This window comes from Aethalodelphis obliquidens, unplaced genomic scaffold (assembly GCF_003676395.1).
Source record: "Aethalodelphis obliquidens isolate GAN/ISIS:26980383/991018 unplaced genomic scaffold, ASM367639v1 scaffold48, whole genome shotgun sequence".
NCBI classification, from domain to species: Eukaryota; Metazoa; Chordata; class Mammalia; order Artiodactyla; family Delphinidae; genus Aethalodelphis; species Aethalodelphis obliquidens.
Genome location: NW_020837992.1, coordinates 3488344 through 3506037, shown reverse-complemented (window position 1 = coordinate 3506037; position 17694 = coordinate 3488344). Strand labels below are relative to the sequence as shown.

At 52.7% G+C, this 17694-nt stretch overlaps 1 protein-coding gene across 1 annotated transcript in view; it reads right to left on the bottom strand.

Moving 5' to 3' along the window:
• Nucleotides 1-4803: 4803 nt before the first annotated feature.
• The window catches only part of MAPKAPK2 (MAPK activated protein kinase 2), a 45301-nt gene continuing 32410 nt past the window's right edge, over nucleotides 4804-17694 (bottom strand). The window contains exons 2-10 of the mRNA XM_027082839.1: nucleotides 10134-10273; nucleotides 9883-9947; nucleotides 9510-9589; nucleotides 8871-8997; nucleotides 8182-8257; nucleotides 7692-7816; nucleotides 7271-7356; nucleotides 7091-7171; nucleotides 4804-6510 (exon numbers count right to left, since the gene is read on the bottom strand). Of these exons, the coding sequence (XP_026938640.1) occupies nucleotides 6367-6510; nucleotides 7091-7171; nucleotides 7271-7356; nucleotides 7692-7816; nucleotides 8182-8257; nucleotides 8871-8997; nucleotides 9510-9589; nucleotides 9883-9947; nucleotides 10134-10273 (924 nt within the window). The 3' untranslated portion in view covers nucleotides 4804-6366. The remainder of the gene's footprint in view (nucleotides 6511-7090; nucleotides 7172-7270; nucleotides 7357-7691; nucleotides 7817-8181; nucleotides 8258-8870; nucleotides 8998-9509; nucleotides 9590-9882; nucleotides 9948-10133; nucleotides 10274-17694) is intronic.

Here is a 17694-nt window from a genome sequence, read left to right as displayed (position 1 = left end):
AACTAATTAGTTTAAAAGACTGGGGGGGGGGGGGTGGGGGGGGACAGGCAGCACTTCCCTGAAGGTCCAGTTAAGACTCCAAGCTTCCACTGCAGGGGGCACGGGTTTGATCCCTGGTTGAGGAACTAAGATCCCGCATGCCTCGTGGCACAGCCAAAAGAGAAAAAGAAAAAAAAAAGAATAGGCGGGGGTGAAGAGAAGGAAGGAGCAAAGGGCAAGATGGAGGGATTAGGAGGTGCAAGCTATCATGTATAAAATAATCTATAGAGCAGCTATTGGGAATAATCTATAGAGCAGCACAGGGAATATAGCCTACATTATATAACTATAAATGGAGTGTAAGCTTTAAAAATTGTGAATCACTATGTTGTACACCTGAAACTTATGTGATATTGTCAATCACCTATACCTCAATTTTTTAAAAAAAAGAATATGTGGGGAAATCCCTGATAGGCTAAGTTTTGGTTTTGGGGGAACAAACATGGCAAAAGAGGGGAATCCAGGTTGAAGGGGCTGAAAAGAGAAAATGAACAGAAAATACCGAGGACCCCCCACTGAGGAGAAGTCAGGTTTCCCATGGACAGAACTGATGGCCAAAGGTCCAGCTGAAGTGATGAGCAGACAGCAGTTCAGACCAGAAGACAGAGGGGTGAAACTAGAAAGAGCTGACTCTTACTCCGCAGAAACCGGAGCAGAAATCTGACGGCAACACCTCCACCATGCTGCTCCCTCATTTTCTACCATCAAATTTGTCGAATTTGCCAGCTTGAAGGCCTCCTGAGTCTCCGCCAGAAAAGCTCTACCCTCCCCACTGAGGCCCCCTGCTCTGTCCCTGTCCCATGAAAACGTTGATCCTCCCTGCCTTCCATCATACTAACCCCCACCTATGCCTCTGCGTCCCAGGAGAGCTGGACCCACTTCTAACTCAGCTGTGTCTCCCCGAAGTCCCAAGTGCTGGGTGTGGCACATGGCAGGTGCTCGAGACGAGCTGAATCGGAACGTGCCATTTCTGTTCCTGGAGGGAGTCTCAAAGAACAGCTCGGGCCCAGGAGGCCAAGGCACTGACACTGCAAAGGGCGGCCTGTTTGGGGGAGGGGCCGTAGCCCTGCACACCCGGACAGTGCTTCCCTCCTCTTGAAGTCCTGGCATGGCCACGTGTCATCCTCCTGTGCCTGGGTCAGGGAGGACCGACCCTTGTTGTCCTGAGCAAGGCATGCATGGAGGGCTTCGTCCAACAGGAGATGAGGATCCAGGATCCAGGATCTTCTGACTTCACTCATCCCTCCAGTCTCAAACCCTCTAGGGCCCTAAGAGGCCACTTGGGCTGGGGCAGTTTTGAATGGATCGACTCAGACCACAAAGTATGTGTCCAGGCCTCCGGATACAGAGAAAGAAAAGATAAGGCCTCTCATGGTTGCACGCAGATTTTGTATCTCGCTGGGCAGCAACTGGGTCTTACACTTGGTTTTTCCCGAAGCATAGCACATATAGTAAGTGCCTGGGTATTTATTTGGTGATTTAGTATGTTGGGTCCGACTGAGTGCAGGGAAGGGAAAATGAGTCCACCAAAAGGCCCCACCAGAGCCTGGTGTCCCTTCCGAAGAATGGCTACTCCCCAACTCAGCCAGCCTCCCCCTGGGGTGGCCCCTAAACATGGGCTTCAAGAGACAGAGCCAGGGAGAGGCTGTGTCCCTGGGGCTGATCAGAGGCTGGCTCCCAAAGCCTCCTCCAGCCCCCTCTGGCCCCCGGAGAGCACCCAGCAGGTTGACATTCACCGGGGGTGGGTGAGACAGCCACTTTGCCCAGCCTCTCCAACTCCACCCTCCTCCCTTGAATAACTGAATTTCCTTCGCACCCTGAGCAGGCCAACCTACCCACTCTACCCACTGTCATTCCCAGCCCTCCGTGTTTCCTGTCTCCAACCCAGTCAAAGGAAAACCCCAGGGCTTCCCTGGTGGCGCAGTGGTTAAGAGTCCGCCTGCCGATGCAGGGGACGCGGGTTCGTGCCCCGGTCTGGGAGGATCCCACATGCCGCGGAGCGGCTGGGCCCGTGAGCCATGGCCACTGGACCTGCGCATCCGGAGCCTGTGCTCCGCAGAGGGAGAGGCCATAACAGTGAGAGGCTGGCATACCGCAAAAAAAAAAAAAAAAAAAAAAAGGAAAACCCCAAATTTTCTGTTATTGTTTACCAACCCAACTGCCTCCTCACCCCAAGGCACAGGTGATGCCCTCAAGCTGACAGGAACATGGACTCAGCCTAGACCACCAACCCTGCTCCAAACCTGGGCTTCCCTGTGCCCTCTGGGCAGGGCAGCCCACCAGAGGGTAGGACACCAATAGTGATAAAGGCCACCTGGCCCCTGACCAAACATTTAAATCCATCATCTTGCTGCATTCCTCAACAGTCACAGGGCCTAGGAGTGCCACCCCCATTCCCTAGAAAAGGAAATTCACCTCTACTCAGTGGAGAAGAATCCAGCTGTCTCCCTGCTTGGCCTCCCTTCCCCACTCCCTCATCAAGAGGACTTAGGTGGTGGTGGTGTTTTTTAAGAAACTCTAAACTTGGAAGCAGGAGACCCAAGTCAGATTGACCTCTGCTTAGTCATGAGGCCTTGGGAGAGTCACGTCACTTCTCTGATGCTGAGTTTTCTTACAGGTAAACTGGAGGCTAGACTGACTCTGTCAGAGGGCTTTTATGATGGTGATGAGATCAAGGGAAAGAGCCCAGCACAGCACCAGTGCTTCCTAGGTACCTGCAAGTGTCCATAAGCCCTCCTTACATCTCACACCGCTGAAGGGTGTTCAAGAACCATCTCCTGTTGCCCCCTGGAACCATGCAAGCCAGCATCTGCCTTTAGGCATGAAAGTTCCACTGCCATCCCACCTGGGAGTTTAGCAGAAGGAGCTTAAGTTCTTCCTAGAGACAAAGAATCACAGGGCCACACCAGTGTGGAAGGTCAGGGGCGTGGAGAGAGTAGAAAGTCATGGCAAGACCCCACTCACCAAGCCAGGCCCCTCCTGCCCTTCATCCCAGCCACCTTCCCTGAATGTCAGATCCAGTTTTGTGAACTGGGCTGACCTAGATGGAGGAGGAAGGAAAACACAAGTGTTAACGTGTGGGGCAAGAGGATGAGAGGGCTGTGAGATGGGCCTCTGTGGCAGAGCAGCAGCCCTACAGATGCTCACATCCCAATCCCTGGACCGGGGAACATGTGGCCTTACATGGCAAAGGGACTCTACAGGTAGGACTGAGGTGAAGGACCTCCTGCATTATCTGGGTAGGCCCAGTCTAATCACACAGGTTCTTAAAAGTGGAGGCTCCTTCCTGGCTAGGTTAGAGAGATGTGACAACAGAAGGTCAGAGAGATGCGATGTTGCTGCCCTTGAAGATGGATGAAGGGGGCCGTGAGCCAAGGAATGGGGAAAACTCTGGAAGCTGGAAACGCAAGGCAAGAGAATCTGCTAGAGCCTCCAGAACACAGCTCTGCTGAGACCTTAGATTTTAGACCAGGGAGACTATATCAGACTTCTGACCTCATAAATCTAACATATTACATTTGTGTCTTAAGCCACGAAATGTATTACAACAGCAACAGAAAACTAACATGGCCTCCAAAGACAGCAGAGCACTGATAACGCCCTTCCCCTGTACCCCAATTCCCGCCCTACCACCCCTTATCCCCTCTTCCCCCGAGTTCTTATCAATCACCTCTGATACCCACATAAGCACAGACAACATGACTGGATTTCTCTGAAAGCAAAACCTCATGCTGGTTCGTTCGAATGGTGGTTTCTAGAGTGATGGGTAGAGTTTCAAGGTAGGAGCCAGCCACATTCAGGAGTTGTGAGGGGGAGGCCATGGGGCCCCAGGCATGCCCTGCCTCTGCCACAAACCCGAGCAGGGGGGCTGCGATCCCACTGATGACTGGGGGGATGAGCAGGCTCTCCTCCAGGCAGGAGACCAGGTCTGAGGATGAGACCACCCCAGGCCTTGGGATCCTGAGTTCTAGTCCAAACCCATGAGCGCTGGGATCCCCAGCACATCCCTTCACTCCCTTGGTCGGTTTCCTCGCTCAGAAAACAGGGATAACCATCCTGCCTTGCCTTTCTCCCTGACAGCTCTGAGGATCCAGTGAGAAAATGCAGTTGAACTTATCGACGACCATTTTTCCATCTGACTGGGAGGGAGAGCAGTGGGGTCAATAGACCGATTTCTACCTTGGGCCCCACCGCGAACCAATTCACTGTGCGTCTCAGATACCCCACCTCTGAGCCTCAGCCTGCTCATCTGTGAATCGAGGGGAGTGGGTCATAGGAGCCCTGAGGCCTCTTCCAGGTCTGAGGTATTCTGGCTTCTGCCTGACCCCTATCATCTCCTCCTGGAACTTTCAGGAACTACACTGACCTGCTCCTCTGGACTCTTTCCCAGGATCTGAACCAGTTCACCACCAGCAACTTCTTCACAATCCTCACACCAGCCAGCCGCCCAGGCTGAGGGTGTCAGCGCCTGATTGTGGCTAAACAAGTCGAGGAACTGGGCTGAGAAGCAGCTTGGCTCCTGATTCAATGCTTGGCAGAAGAGCGTGGGCTCCCCACACCGTGGTGGGCACCGGCCCTGCTCTCCGTGTCCCCATGCCAGGTCCTGGCCAGGCCCTCAGCCTCTCGCCCGGGAGCCCTCCCCTCCTCTCCCAGGACACACGGACTCTGCCCTCCAACTCACAGAACCGCTCTCCACGTGCGGAAAGAGGGCAGGCGGGGGGTCAAGGGGCTGAGCCCCACGAAGGAAGAGAAAGAAAACCTTTCAACTATTAAATCTGTTTAGTAAAGACAATTTTGCTCATACAAAACAACAAGAGTTTACAACAATCTGAGTGCTGGACACGCCATCAGAGACGGGAGGTGCCGCGGGCACTCGGAGCCCTTCCCTCACACCCAGAGAAGACCCTGGGTGCGCCCCCCAACCCTGCCCCTGAGGGAGATGAAAGCTGAAGCATTACTGTCACCCCTGCCCCAAGGGACCATGGCACAGAGGACCTCTCCCCACACTGCTGCAAATTAATACTGGGGAGGGAGGGCCCTCCCCCCTCCCCCCCCACTGGCCTGGACATATGACGCTGAGTTGTTTGGGGTCGGGGGGAAGGGGCTGATGGGGAGGGGGCAGGATCGGGACATCTTTGGTGTGAAGCCTCCCCCGCCCACCCGCTAGGCCGCATGATGGCGATCTGCAGGAGGGCCGCAAGAGTGGTGCTGTCTTTGCCCACCAGGGGGTGCTGCCAATGCCCCAGAGCCCGGGAGGCACAGGAAACGCAGCAGCTCTGTGTCACTCATCGACTGCCCAGGCTCACCCACGCGGGCTGAGAGTGGGCCTGTTGAGAAACAGCAAAAATGTAAGAAAATAAACACGAACGGGTTAATAGTGGCAGGAAGGGGAAGCAGAGAGATGACGTGGCAGATGAGCGCCTCGGAGGACCAGGACCAGCACTCAGCGGGGAGTGGGGTCCTGGGCGGGGCTCCAGCCTTCCTGGTCACTGTGCCAGTGCTAAGTCACTCCTCTCCACCTCCCAGGACCCGCTCACAGAGGCAGGCACGGACGGCCTGGCTCAGAATCTGGACACGCTTCCCAGGCACTTTGGCAAAGCCAGCGCGGGCAGGGCAGGCCTGAGGAGGGAGACAGTTCCTGAGCCCCAACGGAGGCCCTCCCTCTGCAGCCCTGCCTGCCCCTGGCCCCTCAAATGCACAGGCCCAGGCACTGATCCAGGCGCACGGGCACGGGCACACACGCGCACACACAACCACACTCACTCCTATCCGTCTGGCACACCGGTGACGTCTGAGGGCTCAGCAGAGGAGGTGGGTGGCCTCCTGGCCCCAGCCCTCCACGGCCTGCAGCTCCCAGAAGGCCTCAGCCAGCGGGAACCTGGGGCTGTAGTGGGGAAATTAGAGGGCTGGTGGCACGACACAGGGACGCCCCCTATAAGAGTTTCCACAAATACCCTTTAACAAACCCCAAACCCTTGTAGTATCCAGACGGGAAAGGGTCTGGGGGGAAGGAGCAGGAATGAGGGCAAGAACAATAAAAGAAGTTTCATAAAAATTCTAAGTCAAATTATTGATAAAACTGCAAAATGAGCACAGGTTCAAGAGCACCTTGCTCCTTCTCTCCACACCCTCCCAGCCTTCCAGGCTCTCCCTCTCAGGGGTGGCCAGAACCAAAGGCAGAATTCAGCCTATGACGAGGTCCGGGCTCCATGAGGCTGAGGAGGAGGGGAGGTGGGAGTGAACAGTTCTGTGTCTCTTCATTTAAAAAATAGATTCAGGTCACGAGTTATTGCTTGTCCTCCAGTGGAGCAGGACGGGCCCAGCGGCTCAGTGAGCGAGGGCCGCGGCCTCCAGGGCCCGAGCTTTCTTCCGCCTCTTCAGAAGCAGAGGGTTGGATGCGTCTTCAATCTTTTTTATCTTGATCTGCTCATAGTCGACCCGCATCGTGGCCAAGGCACTGGTCATCTCCTCCTGGGGGGGCAGTGACCGAGAGAGCCGTGAGAGGCGACAGGCAAAGCAAGGGCAGGATGCGGGTGACGGGCGGGAGCAGAGGAGACAGAGGGCAGGCTGGGTGATGGGCCCAGGGCTGGGTCAACAGAGCCTGGCCACCGTGCTGCCAGCGCTCTCCTAGAGCCCTCCAGCGGCCCCACGGGAAGGCAGAAAGAGCGCCGACCAGGAGTCAGGAGACCTGGGTTCATGTCTGCCCCAGCCAATCACTAGCTGCGTGACCTTGACCAGGTCACCCCCCCTCTGGGCGTCAATTTCCTCATCTGCAAAGTGAGGAGATGGTACCAGATGACCTTTCAGGTCCCTTTAGAGACCCAGACAGTAGAGGGCTTGTAGAAAACAGCCACGGCCAACTTCAGACCAAACACACAACCTCTGCCCACAACCCAGCAGGGAAGTGGCTCAGAGCCGCTGTTCCTGTTGTAACAGAGCCCCCCTGGGGTGAGCGAGTACAGAAGCAACCCCTCTGGGCCAGCACCGCCTCTCACACCCAAGCACCTCGGCGCGCACCCTCTGAGCCCCTCTTGGCCCGTGGTGCCCTCACCTTGACATCCTCCCACCTCTCCTTGTCCTCCTTCAGGACCCGGCTGGTGTGCAGTGGGGTCTGAGGGACCTTTGTTGATTGCTGGGGACAAAGAAAAGGGTCAGGGTGAAAGCCTGGGTGGGGTGGAGCCCCAAAGGACAGTCCGCGTGAACCCAGGCCCCTCCAGCCTGCCAGGCTTACCATGATCCAGGGGTGGTTCATGAACTCGGTGATGGTCATCCTCTGGGTGGGCTCTGTCTTCAGCAGGTTCCGGATGAGCATCTTCACTGTGGGGGAAAGCGAGGTGCAGGGAGGGGACAGAGATGGCTAAGGGGCCACCCCCCTTCTGCTTCTCCTTCCCACAGTTTTCAGGGAAAAAACAGATTCAAAGGGGCATGGACACAGACCACCCAAGGAGCTAGCCTTGAAGACCATTACGGCACCAGCCCTGACAGCCCCACGCGCCCCATACCCCAGCTCTGCCACAGGCCCTTCACACAGACAGGACGTACACAGCAGCTGTGGGCCAGGTGCAGATCCACAGCCACGCCACCCACGTGAGACCGCCCCTGCACACGCACGCACACCTGCACACACGCACATGTACACGTGGGTTCTCTACCTTCCTCCGATACTTCTGACCATTCTGGATTGGGGAATTCATACTGGCCCATTCGGATGCGACTCTTCATGCCCGGAGAGATGGCAAGGCCATGGTTGGAATAGAAGGGGGGATACCCACACAGCCTGAGCCGAGAGGAAGTGGGAAGAGAGGGACAGAGCTGATGTTATTTAGGGTCCTGCACCAGGACTAGAGCGCAACACAGGCTTCTTCTTGCAAAGGTCACAGAGAAATTGGGACTCACTGACTCAGGTACAATATACAAAGTCAAGGACAGGGCCCGGGAATGCAACAGTATCTAAACCACACATTTTCCTGCCCATAGGCTAATTTATAGCATTTAGCTGTCAGAATCCACTAAACGCAGAGAGACGGGGAATGCAGGGGATTCTCAGGCCATCTCCCATCCAGAAGGGGAACGCTAATCTTTGCCTCTTCTTCTCATCCCAGCCCTGCCCCACTTCCCCCAGGCCCCTCCCCACGCACTCACAGGATGTACATGATGACACCCAAGGACCACATGTCACAGGACTTGTCATACTTCTCTGGGCCCAGCACTTCTGGAGCTGCAAACCAAAGGTCAGCGTGGGTGGGCCTGGCCCTCAGAACACTGGGATCCACCGCAGTTCCTCGGTGGCTGGTGCTCCCCATCCAACCCTTCAGCCCATCTTGATGGGACCTTAGCTGGGCTGGGAAGGGGAACAGTCATAGCCCAGACCCAGGGCTGGACAAAGGAGACCAGAAGACCCTTCTCCAAGAGAGCCCTAGGGCTAGAATCTCAAGATAAAACAAGTCTTAAACTGCAAGAGCATTTCAGACTGCCACTTAATTTGACAAACACGTTTTGAGAGTTTATTCTGTGCCAGTCAGCTGGGGCTCCTGAACCAAATCTGCATCCCAGACTCCACTGGGAATCTGATGGGAATGACAGCTCTACTCAGGAAAAGCGTGCGTGTGTGCAAAATCCCACCCATAATCTCAGGCAGATAATTTCCTGTAATGCTTCAGTCCCAGCTGAGTTCTGACGAGCCCTAGTTTGGGTCAGGTCACATCAGAACCAGTGCTAGAAAGGGCCTGAGGATTCAACTCTCCTAGGACCTGTGGCCCTGAGACCGGCAAGAGGAGGGCTTGAGAAAAGCTCTGGGGAAGACAAGCTCCCCAGGCCTTCTCTGGACTTACCCACATAGTATGGCGTGTAACAAGGAGTGGTCAGAGAGTTGTGGCTGGTGGTTTCCTTGGCAAAGCCAAAATCAGTGAGTTTGAGAATGGCGTTGGGCCTTTTGGAGGTGTACAAGAGATTCTCAGGCTACAGAGAGAGAGAAATAAATAGAACCTCTGCTGAACCTGTGAGGGGCTATCACTCCCTCCCTCCCTTCTTCCCTTCCTTCCTTTCTGCCTCCATTCAACAACATTTGTCCAGCCCCTGTGATCTGCACAGCTGACGGTGAGGACCCTCAGCTCCCTGCCTCCCAAGAGCTTACAGCGTGCATGGGAGTCGGACACTGATGCAGAGAACCGCAGTGAACACTGCAGTGACACAGAGACCGAAGGTGCGGTGGTGAGGTGTGGCTGAGGAGCACCGCAGGGTGAGGGTGGCCTCACAAGGCTTCATGACTGGGGTGGGGGTTTGCCCAGCGAGGGCAGGGCCTGCGGGGTAGAGAGTGGCACTCCGCCCCACTCTTGCTCAGGAACCAGGCAGCGGGGATGCAGGATGACTCTGGGGACCCTCCCTAGGGTCACCACGACCCTGACCCCTATGGCCTCCATGGCACCTGAGTTGGGGGGACTGGGGGGGGGGGCAAAAAGAACAGCTGGTACCTTGACATCCCGATGCGCAATGTTGATTGAGTGTAAGTACTGGATCGCCTCGCCGATGCTCTTCATGATCTCTGATGCCTCTGCAGAGAAGAGGGAATGGGGGAGCGGGAAGTCACAAGCGGGAGTCACAAGATGTGTCATTAGGTTTGAACACCCAATACACCAATCCCCCCCACACAGCCTAAGGCTCCCTACGTCCACCCCCGCCCCCCAGAAACCAGGGAATGAGGAGCAGCCCTGGCTCAGCTGAGGAAGAAGGCCCCAGCGGCGAGCCGGAGAAGGCAGCAGGCCTCCGCACCTCTCACGAGAGCCCCTTCAGACACCCCGTGCCCCTGCCTGCCCGAGCCCAGGCCCCACAACAGACCCTTTCTACCTCTTTCTGTGAATGCCTGGTCTCCTCGGTCCTGGATTCGGCTGAAGAGTTCTCCACCATCCAAACTGAAACAAAGCCACAGTCAGATCTGAGAACATAGCATCCCACTAGCACTCTCCCCACCGCCCCTCCAAAAATCAGGCGTCTACATTTTAAGCTTCAGAGTCCCCACCCGGCAGTCCTCAGAAGGTGGGGCCTGGGTGGGGAGTGGGATGAGGCTGGGCCAGGAGCAAAGCGGGAGGGCTGCTCACCACTCCATGACAATCAGCAGGCACTTCCTCCCCGCGTACAGGTTCTCATAGACGTCCACGATCCGCACAATGTGTGGGCACTGGGAAGCCCGCCAGTGCAGCTCCACCTCCCGGCGGGCCTTGGGGCAGTCCTGCAGCATCTGCAAGCCAAGTGCCTCCTGAGTAACCTCAGCGGGGCAGCCGGCTGCTGCACCACCTGCACCTACCACAAGGCCTGGCCCACGCACTCGCCCGCATCCCCACCGACACACCACCGACTCTCCCTACCCAGGTCCAACACCAGCCCTTAGCACTTTCCCTGCACTTCCTTCTCCTAAGCCCCGACTCAGAGCTCTGCAGCTCCCTCATCTGCTCTAAAAGGAACCTCAAGATGACCCCTCGTGGGGTCCTGACAGCTACTCTGAGACCACCCTTGACCATTCAGGGGAAAGGCCCAGCTGTGGGCATGAAGTCTATTCCAGAAGGCGAGCAGAGTTGAGCATTGGGAGACAGAGGGTAAAGGACACCTGGGCAGAAAGACAGACCGAGAAAAACCCAAACAACAATGGAAAGGGGCCTAGAGACAGGGGAGACTCCAGATCAGTTAGAAAAGGTACCTCCAAGATCCCTAAACCCAGCGTATCAAATCCCGAGCAATGTCCTTTCAACCAACAGATAGCCTCAGGAGTCAGCCCGGTGTGGTTTGAATCCTGGTTCTTACTAGATCTGCAACCTTGAGCAAGTTACTTAACTCACGGGCCTCGTCCTTGTCCCCTCTTCTTCCATGGACCAGGTGGCCAGGGGTATTAAAGCAGCCTGGCGCCCTCACCTGCCTCAAGGGCTGAATCTTTTTTTTTTTTAACATCTTTATTGGTGTACAACTGCTTTACAATGGTGTGTTAGTTTCTGCTTTATAACAAAGGGAATCAGCCATACGTATACATATATCCCCATATCCCCTCCTTCTTGAGCCTCCCTCCCACCCTCCCTATCCCACCCCTCTAGGTGGACACAATGCACCTAGCTGATCTCCCTGTGCTATGCAGCTGCTTCCCACTAGCTATCTATTTTACATTTGGGAGTGTATATATATGTCCATGTCACTCTCTCACTTCGTCCCAGCCCACCCTTCCCCCTCCCCGTGTCCTCAAGTCCATTCTCTACGTCTGCGTCTTTATTCCTGTCCTGAAGGGCTGAATCTTGACTAGTCTAAGCCAGGCCCTTTACTAAGACCTGACACTGGTCAAGAAGAACTTTATAGGAAGTCTGCTGAGAGGCCTCTTAGAAGGAGCACAAGGAATGCACACCATCTCTCCTGCATATGACACCTGGTGCCACGGCAGTCATCTTGGTACCGAGAGGTACCCTGGGGTGGTGGGTGATGCATCAGGAGCACTAAGAGACCTTCTGGAAAGTGCATGAAGCTTGGTGAGTAAGATCAGATGGCCAGGACGGAGCCAGATTACAGAGGGCAGGGAAAAGCAAACACAGGAATTTCCAAAAATAAAACTAACATTCAGTTATGCTATGGTCTATGATACGCTGGTCCTTTTCTAATTGTACAATGGCTGCCCATTTTACAGGATGTGGAAACTGAGGCTCAGAGAAGTAGTGTGTCCCAGGCTCAGTTCCTGGGGAAAGGCAGAGCCCGGGGTTGGAAACCAGGCCTGGTGGATTCCAAAGCGTAAACCTTTTCCACGATAACACGCAACTTTCAGAGGAGGGGCAGAGACCGAGACTTGTCAGTCTCAGATCACCAAATGCAAACTGGCTTTGCAGAGGCAATCCCCCAACAGGGGCCAAGATAATTCAGTCTCCTAGGGAGCAGGCAGAAGACAAGGTCGCCATGGGGTCACACTGCCACCTGGTGGCCATCTAAGGACACTGCACAGGTCCTGAGTTTTGCCACCTTCAACTTCATTTATTTGGATGGACCAAGGAAAAAGGTTATTTTCCTTTCCCATGCACTATGAGAAGGAGGAGGAGACGCTGGCCAATTTCATTTGCATGTGTTTCAATTCAACAAGCATTTATTGAGTTCCTACTAGGCCACACACTGTGCTAGATGTCAAGATCAAATAGAAGAGTCCCAATCGGAAAGAACTCAAACTGGGGGGTGAGGGCATGAGGGGAGGTAGACACACAGAAAATGCTTCTAATCCTGAGATAATGTGCTGTAAGACTGATAAGTTCAAAGGGTTCAAGAGAAAAAGTTCTCAGAGCACCCAAAATAGAAAGACCTCTATCGCCCCCTACAGGCACATAGGAACTGAAGCCCAGAGAGGAAGAATTGAAGTTGTCAAATTTACTCAGAGGCAACATGAGGTCATTGGATTTACAATCATGAGAGACTTGGGCTTGGTCTGGAATTTGTCAATTTCTGGTTGCATAGCCTTGGAGAGGCTATTACCTTTCTGAGCCTGTTCCACATTTGTAAGTTGGGGGTTCAAATACCTGCCTGGCCCCCTCCCTCACAAAGCCATTGCAAGCATCTAATGAAAGAATACCTCTAAGTGTGCTTTGTCATCAGGAAGGCACTCACCACTGTAAACCATCAGCATAACTGCAACTGCACAGGGGCCCTCTCCATCACCTCTGAGTTGAGGCTGGAACATCCTGATACAACCAAGAAACCCTGATATATACAAGTCACCAGCAAGACTATAGGCTGGGTTTCAGTCTGCAGCCCTGTGACCACCGCCTGGAAACCAGCTCTGTGCTGTAACCAACCACAGCTGTGCTAAATGAGGACACACCAAGGCCCAAACCCAAGTGCATGCCCCTCGGCCCCTCCTAAACTCAGAGCACGCACGGCAGGTTCTGCTTGCTCTCTTTGCTACAGACACGTTAGCGTGTGTGGCATTAGGTAAAAGAGAATCTACAGCCAGAACGCCTGGGTTCACATTCCACCTCCAGGTTTACACACAATTCCCTACCTGGCAGAGGAGCTGGATTGGCCTAGCACAACAAACCTGGTCTTGGGAATCGCACACAATTTGCATCCCAGTTCTGCACTTCCCAGCTTGTGTCAGGCAAGCCAATCTACCTTTCTGAAATGGGTTTCCTCATCTGTAAAACTGGATTCAATGTGGCAAAATAAGAAAATTGGAAAGAGCAAGTATTTTTAAATTCTAAGAGAAACATAGTAAGAATTTCCCATGAAGACTGGTAATTGACAGCCAGGTATGTATTTATCAGAAATCCTTGAATGGATATAAAACCCAGCCCAGGCAATGAAGGCTAGACCTTCAATCCAGTCAGGAGGACAGGCTGGCTGACGTCACAGGGGCAAAGCCATTAAGAGCCAAAGAGACTTTGTAGACAGCTGTGGGGTACAGAAGCCTGGAGAGAGGAAAGGAAGAATGTGCTAATCTGGAGTACTGGGCTAAGTAAAGATCAGCAAGGGGGCTGCTGAGTTCTGAGCCAGAGAAGAGTCAGGGAAAGAAAACAGGATTCCCCGGGTGCTGCCAGGGGCCACCAGCAGAGGGACACAGCAGGTTCAACCAGAAGCCAAGAGTCACGTGGGAAAGGCTCCTACCTCTTTGGCCTGGACAAGGACAGTGGAGGCGAAAGGGCCCAGAACCACAGCCTTGAGGGCTCACGTCTGAAGGAAAGAAGGGTCTTCCCACCAAAAAGCCACAGGCCCTGAGACAAGGAATGCCTGAAAGGGATTATAAAATATTTTAAGCCCATGCTAAGCCTGGAATGGATACTGCAACTTGCCTCGGCCCCCTTTTAGTTTGCATCTGAAATTCCCTTGCTCTGTAGAGAAGGTCAACTGTTGCATGTGCTAGATTGCAATGCAATAGGCAAGGTCACCTACCTACCAAGTGTGGCGGGGGGCCAGGGACCAGGCCACAGAGCCCATTGCCTGGAGAGGAACCTCTAGGGTAATGGTGGCAATGAGGGAGCTGTGGGAGCTCTCCCAAAATACTGTTCCATTACCATGCAATTCAGCAATCCCAATCCTGGGCATATATCCAGAAAAGAGGAAAATTCTAATTCAAAAGATACATGCACCCCAATGTTCACAGCAGCGCTATTTACAATAGCCAAGATATGTAAGCAACCTAAATGCCTGCCAACAGATGAATGGATAAAGAAGACATGGTATATATATGCAATGGAATACTACTCATCCATTAAAAAGAATGAAATAATGCCACTTGCAGCAACATGGATGGACCCAGAGATTGTCATATTAAGTGAAGTAAGTCAGAAAGAGAAAGACAAATATCATATGATATCATCTATACATGGAATCTTAAAAAAATGATACAGATGAACTTATCTATGAAACAGAAACAGACTCACAGAGAAGAGACTTGTGGTTGTCAAGAGGGAACGGGGTGGGGGAGGGATGGAGTGGGAATTTGGGATGCAAACTAGTATACACAGAATGGATAAACAACAAGGACAGCACAGGGAACTCTATTCAATATTCTGTGATTACCTAAATGAGAAAAGAATCTAAAAAAGAATGAATACATGTAGATGTATAATTGAATCCCTTTGCTGTACACCTGAAACTAACACAACATTGTAAATCAACAATACACCAATAAAATTAAAAAAAAAAAATACTGTTCCATGCCTGTCTTTGCCGGGATGTGGAGGGAAGAGGATGGTGCCCCTTATATCCCCCACCAAATCTTCCATCATGGGGCCACATGAAAAGACTCAGGAGTAATCAGCATCCTAAGCCTAGGTGAGCCGGAGAAAAGGAGAGAAACAGAGGCTGGGGCCTGAAGCGCAGCTCACCAGCAAGGAGATCTGAGGACAAGACAGGAAGGAACAAACCCCAGGTCCCAAGGCATCATGCCCTTCACAAGCTCCACCGCTTACCAAGTGTGTGAACTTGGGGAAGTTTTTAATCCCTTTGTGCCGCCATAGTTTCCCTATCTCTTAAATAGGATAATAATAGTACCTACCTATATTAAATGAATTAATACATATGCATTATGTAAATTACTAAGAACGGTGCTTGGCACATAGTAAGCACTGCATCAGTGTTTGCTAATATATTGTTCTGCCCCCCAAACCACCCCCCACAGTGTGCCAGAGTCCCACTGGGGTGGGCAGCTGGGATCTCACTCACACCCATCTCATTTAAGGTGCTATTAATAGCTCCAGGCGCTGGGTGGAGGGGGACCCAGAACACTGGGAGAGAAGCGGGCTTAGGCATCCTAGCCCTGAGTCTCCCTCTCCCTCCCACACCACCTAGCTAGATAGCCGGGGGTGGGGCGCACATGTCCTGAGAGAATGAAGCCATCCATCCCTTCCCAAGACTGATTTGGTGCCAAGAGTGATGCAAAAGTCTGAATCAGGCAGAGCGTGGTGCCGGGGCGTGTGGTGCACCTTGGTAAATAAGACCTCCTCTGCACTCCCAGCAGGAGGGCACCAACCCTGCTGTGGGCCAGGCTCACCCACTCCCCTCCCTACCACAAGGAGGGGGCTGACCTGGGCACTCTGCAGGCCAGAAGAAACGAGGAGGACTTGGGAAGGAGAGGTGCTGCTGTGGGCTGAGTCCTAGCAAGCTCCTTAGCACAGAGCTGGCAGCAAGCAAGGAGCAGCCGAAAAGGAGCAGGGAGAAGGGAGCTCCTGCTTCCAGGGAGGGCTCTGAGTTAAAACGTGTGCTAAGCACTTCCAACGGGGAGCCCTCAGACCCGCCCCAGGAGGACGCATCCTATTTTATAAATGAGAAAACATAGGCTCAGAGGAGCTACGCGATCACTTCAAGGTCTGAGCTGGCTGTCCCCAGCAGGGCTGGAATCTGAACCCCATTCTCACCGCTCCCAAAGCCTCTTTCCCACCACCCCGTGGTAAGGCAAAGGGTACAACATCTGCCCAAGACTGTCCATGACACCAACAGCCAAAATGGGGGCTGAAAATGTACATAGGCCTTAAAGTACAAACCAACCTTTAACTTTGAAATTCCAGAATTCAAGAACTGTAGAATTTTAGAATTTACCCTATGGCACTAATCATAGGTGGAGCTTTAAGGCTATGTATATTCTAAGAGTTGTTTACCTTAACTAGAAATGGCTAGCAAACCGAATGCCCAGCAACAAGCAATAGAGGTTGCTTTTTCAAAAGGAGTTTATCTATACACTCTTCAATCATTAAAATGATGTTTCGGAAGAATATTTAATGCGAAACGGATTCCTAAGTGTCTCAGTCACCTTGTCGCTATCAGCAGTAGCACTTTATTTTTTTTCTTTTGCAGCACAATTCCCAGTCTGAAATTTCCTTAAATTTATCTGACAGTATGTGAAAAAGCAACCTACAAAGCTTTACGTACAGTACAGTTCTATATGTATATCTGTCTATATTCGTGTGTGTACGTGTATGTACACAGATGTATATAGTACGTGTATGTGTGTATATTTATACATATATATGGAAGCGCATTCACAGTACAATGTTAATATTGGTAATTATATATCTGAAAGATAGGATTACAGGTGCATTAATTTTCTTTATTATAACTTAATTTTCTAAGTGACTTACAATTAGCACATATACTTTTAAAGAGGCAAAGCAGCTTCTCTCCCAATTTTACTTGGAGGCTGTCACCCATACCCCCAGGCCCTGTGGCCAGGGAACAGCAGCTATGGGCTTCCAGGCAGTTCTGCCAGGTGGCTTAGCCACAGACCAGGGGCTGCCCAGTCGAGTCTTGAGCAAGAAAGCAGCTCAATGCCCAGTGGGCGCTGGATGCTGCACAGCCCTCCTCTAAGGAGAGGAGAAGAGCAGAACTGTAGTGCAACCTACACAGTCACTCTCTGTCCTGCTCCAGCTCCACCTGGCCCTTGACCTAGCCTCCCCAGCTCTCCAGCTAGGAGTGGGGCATCCATGTCTGGCTCAAAAATCCCTCGACCTCTCCTTTCAACCTGAAACCTACAACACTGGGCCCCCAGAGCCCTGAACAGTGAACAAGGAGGTTATGAGGAGTCACAAGGCTGCAGGACCAGGACATGCTGTCCTGGCATCACGTGTTATCTCTCTAAAGAGCCAGGTCCCTCCAAAGCCCCCATCCCTGGCTCTGCAGCCATCAAGGGGATGGGGAGACATGTGGCACTCACAGCACTTGACCTCACCTACCCAGATTGCCATCACTTGGCAAACCCGGAGTGCCTGGCACGTGCCACACGCTGGTTTGGAAGGTGCTGGGAAACAACAGAGAACACAACAAATAAGGCCTACACCCCCATGGAGCTTACATTTTAGTGCAGGAAGTACACAACAAACAAGATTTTTTTAAAAATTTTTTAATTACATATCATGATGTGTGCTATGAAGGACATAACTTGTGTGCTGCCACAATATCTCCCAAATTTCAGAGAGACGAAAGGCTGGAGAGAGGTGTCACACATCTCTTTTCATCTAGCCCAACTCGGGAGCATAAGACATGACAAACAGATAAGTCTTGGTTGAAATGATGGTTTTCCTCTAATCTATAGGGGCAGAAAGAGTATGTCCCTCTTCTAGAACCTCTGCACAGCTCAGAGAGGAGCAACTGATGGGCCTCCCCTAGGAAGTGATCTAAACAAACAAATCTAACAGCAGATTTTTTTTTGATCTT